Genomic DNA, 2,493 nt, shown 5'->3' with positions numbered 1-2,493 from the left:
ATATGTATATGTATAATGTGTAATTTCTTCTCGATCTTTAAAGGTGTTATATATGAACTACGTAATGAGTTGCCGGGTGAAAAAAGCTTACAATTGGATAGAAAAAAGACTGAAACGCTGCGAAATGGAATCGACGCCATTCAACGCCCGGTATTGTGTCGATGAAAGGAAATTCTATGGTGTAGATTCATCGAACATCCAAACGAAAAGTCCTACAATAAGATGTCACCTCACAAGTTCGATGCTGAGTCAATATAGCGATTGTTCGGTATTTTCCAGCGAAGATGAGATATCATGCTGGTCGGATGATTCAGAAATGGGTAAAAACCTATATTCAAACTCTAGCGTATATCTCCATCCAAATGGCTTGGGCGTCCCCAAGATGAACGGTAGATTATCAGCGAGCCCCCATTCGTTGGTGAACTCTGCATACATGTATGGGCTTGAAGATTCTGGTACTTCATGGGCCTCAAGTACAATAACTGATATGGTTCGCAATGGTGCCAGTATTCGTATTAATCCGATAATAGAAGAAAAACCTATTAACACCATCAGTGGAAATTTGATTAACGATGCCAAAGTGAACATCAGGTCACCGTTCCTTCCGAGCCCTGAAGAATTCGACAGCCGGACCTATATCCTAGCAACGGATTCCGACATGAAGTTTAGTGATGACGCTGTGATCGAATTATTGAACACTTGTAATGGTGATCTCCGAGTCGGTGGTGCTTGTGGCCGGACACATCCTGTCGGCGAAAAGAATCGCCCAATTGTATGGTTCCAAATTTTTGAATATATCAAAGGTTGGTTTTTCTTTTTTTCTAATAACACTTGATATTTAATATAAACAATCAATAAAAGCTATATTAAATATCAAGTGACATAATTTGAATAGATCTTAGCGATAAAAGGCTGGATATTGCTCGATGAAATGGCGTGCTTACGCAATGTGAAATTACGCACTATCATATATTACACATTGTTGAAAAACAACCACGCTACTGAAACGCGTATAGCAGTGATTTGAGGTGGCCATTCTCATTACGTTATAGAAAATATATACACACATGTATCTATGTATCCAAATAGGGTGGTAGTGATCTATCATGATAGTCTGGATTCGGTCGCTGCAAGCTAAGAAAATATATGTTAGTTACAATACTGTTGTTACTTACTGCCATGACCATCACATACTGTACCTATTTACAGCGTGTTAGATTTAGCTGATATAGATTTAGTGCTGTGTGGTTGAGCTTCGGACTTTACAAAGCTATCGACCAGCCTTTGCTCACTCCAAGAGCCAATGGCGCCGGTTACCCGATTTCTATAACGTGCAAGTGACCAATCTCGCACTTCTCGTGAACAGGACACCAGTCCGTTGCAGGGTTCTCCGTTTACATCTGGGTGGACTGGAGCAACGTAAAATGAAGTGTTTTGCTCCAGGACAAAACATATTATCCGATCGGGATATTGAAACCATTATCTTGCAACTGTGAGTGCAACAATCTAATAGGCCATACGCCTTCACATCTCGAAAATTTCACTTCCTTTTTTTTTCACTTACACAGTATATTTACTTTCTTTTGTAATTATTATTTTAAAATTTTGCTTGTTTTTTTAAAGATTTCTGGATGACAAAAAGCGCTCAGAATATTATTGGGTCGGTGATGTGTTGCCCAGGATGTTTCAGTCTGTATAGAATCACTGCGCTCTATCATTTATTGGATGAATATTCAGAACCAAGTACGGAATCGATGGATGTATTTGTCAAAGACACAGGTACGGCGCCCAATTATTTCGTTATTTCATTCTGTGTATATTATTTGGTCCGCTCGTTTATCATCTGATATATTTCCGCTCTCAGTGAGATTGCGTAAATTCCGGCTTGCATGTTTCTGAGTTCAAATAACGTCAAGGTCAACTTCGCTTCCGGGGTCGATAAAATTTGTGTGAATGAATAACCCGTGTGAATGAATAACTAATGCCAACTGCGGGAACTGGAGCAACGTGAAATGAAGGCTTTTCGTAAAGAATACAACTCACAGCCGGTCTGGAACTCGAAACTGTGACCTCGTGGTGTTAAGTGCAATACCCTAACCTCTAGGCCACGAGACTTCATGCGCCATCCGTCTCTTGGTATAATCTCTTGGATTATGAACTGGTATTGGAAGAAAGGTCTGGTCTAAAACATGTTATGAATTCAGACAAAGTTGATATTGTCAGTAGGACACTAATATATATTTGTAGCAGTTTGGTAGATTGAACTGATGGGGCTGCACCACCAATTCTTTTACGGAAACCGAGCAAGGATCGGTCTGCTATTATCTTCATTCCTTTCTCTCTTTCTCTCAGTTGCTCCTCTTCTCTCACTCTCTCTCTTTCACCATCTCTCTCTTTCACCATCTCTCTCTTTCACCATCTCTCTCTCTCGCTCCACAAATCTCTTTTTCTCTGGGCATTTCTCTAAATCCATCTATCTGTTTGTTATACAAC

General features: G+C 40.0%; 1 protein-coding gene across 1 annotated transcript in view; it reads left to right on the top strand.

The window, feature by feature from the left end:
- LOC106883289 (chitin synthase chs-2) overlaps nt 1-2,493 on the top strand; it is an 83,906-nt gene that overhangs the window by 7,051 nt on the left and 74,362 nt on the right. Inside the window, exons 5-6 of the mRNA XM_052970379.1 lie at nt 44-803; nt 1,624-1,779. Coding sequence (XP_052826339.1) covers nt 44-803; nt 1,624-1,779 — 916 coding nt within the window. The remainder of the gene's footprint in view (nt 1-43; nt 804-1,623; nt 1,780-2,493) is intronic.

Source organism: Octopus bimaculoides, chromosome 9 (genome assembly GCF_001194135.2).
Source record: "Octopus bimaculoides isolate UCB-OBI-ISO-001 chromosome 9, ASM119413v2, whole genome shotgun sequence".
Classification (NCBI taxonomy): Eukaryota; Metazoa; Mollusca; class Cephalopoda; order Octopoda; family Octopodidae; genus Octopus; species Octopus bimaculoides.
Note: the sequence above shows the minus strand (reverse complement) of the source record. Positions and strands in the feature narration are given on the sequence as shown.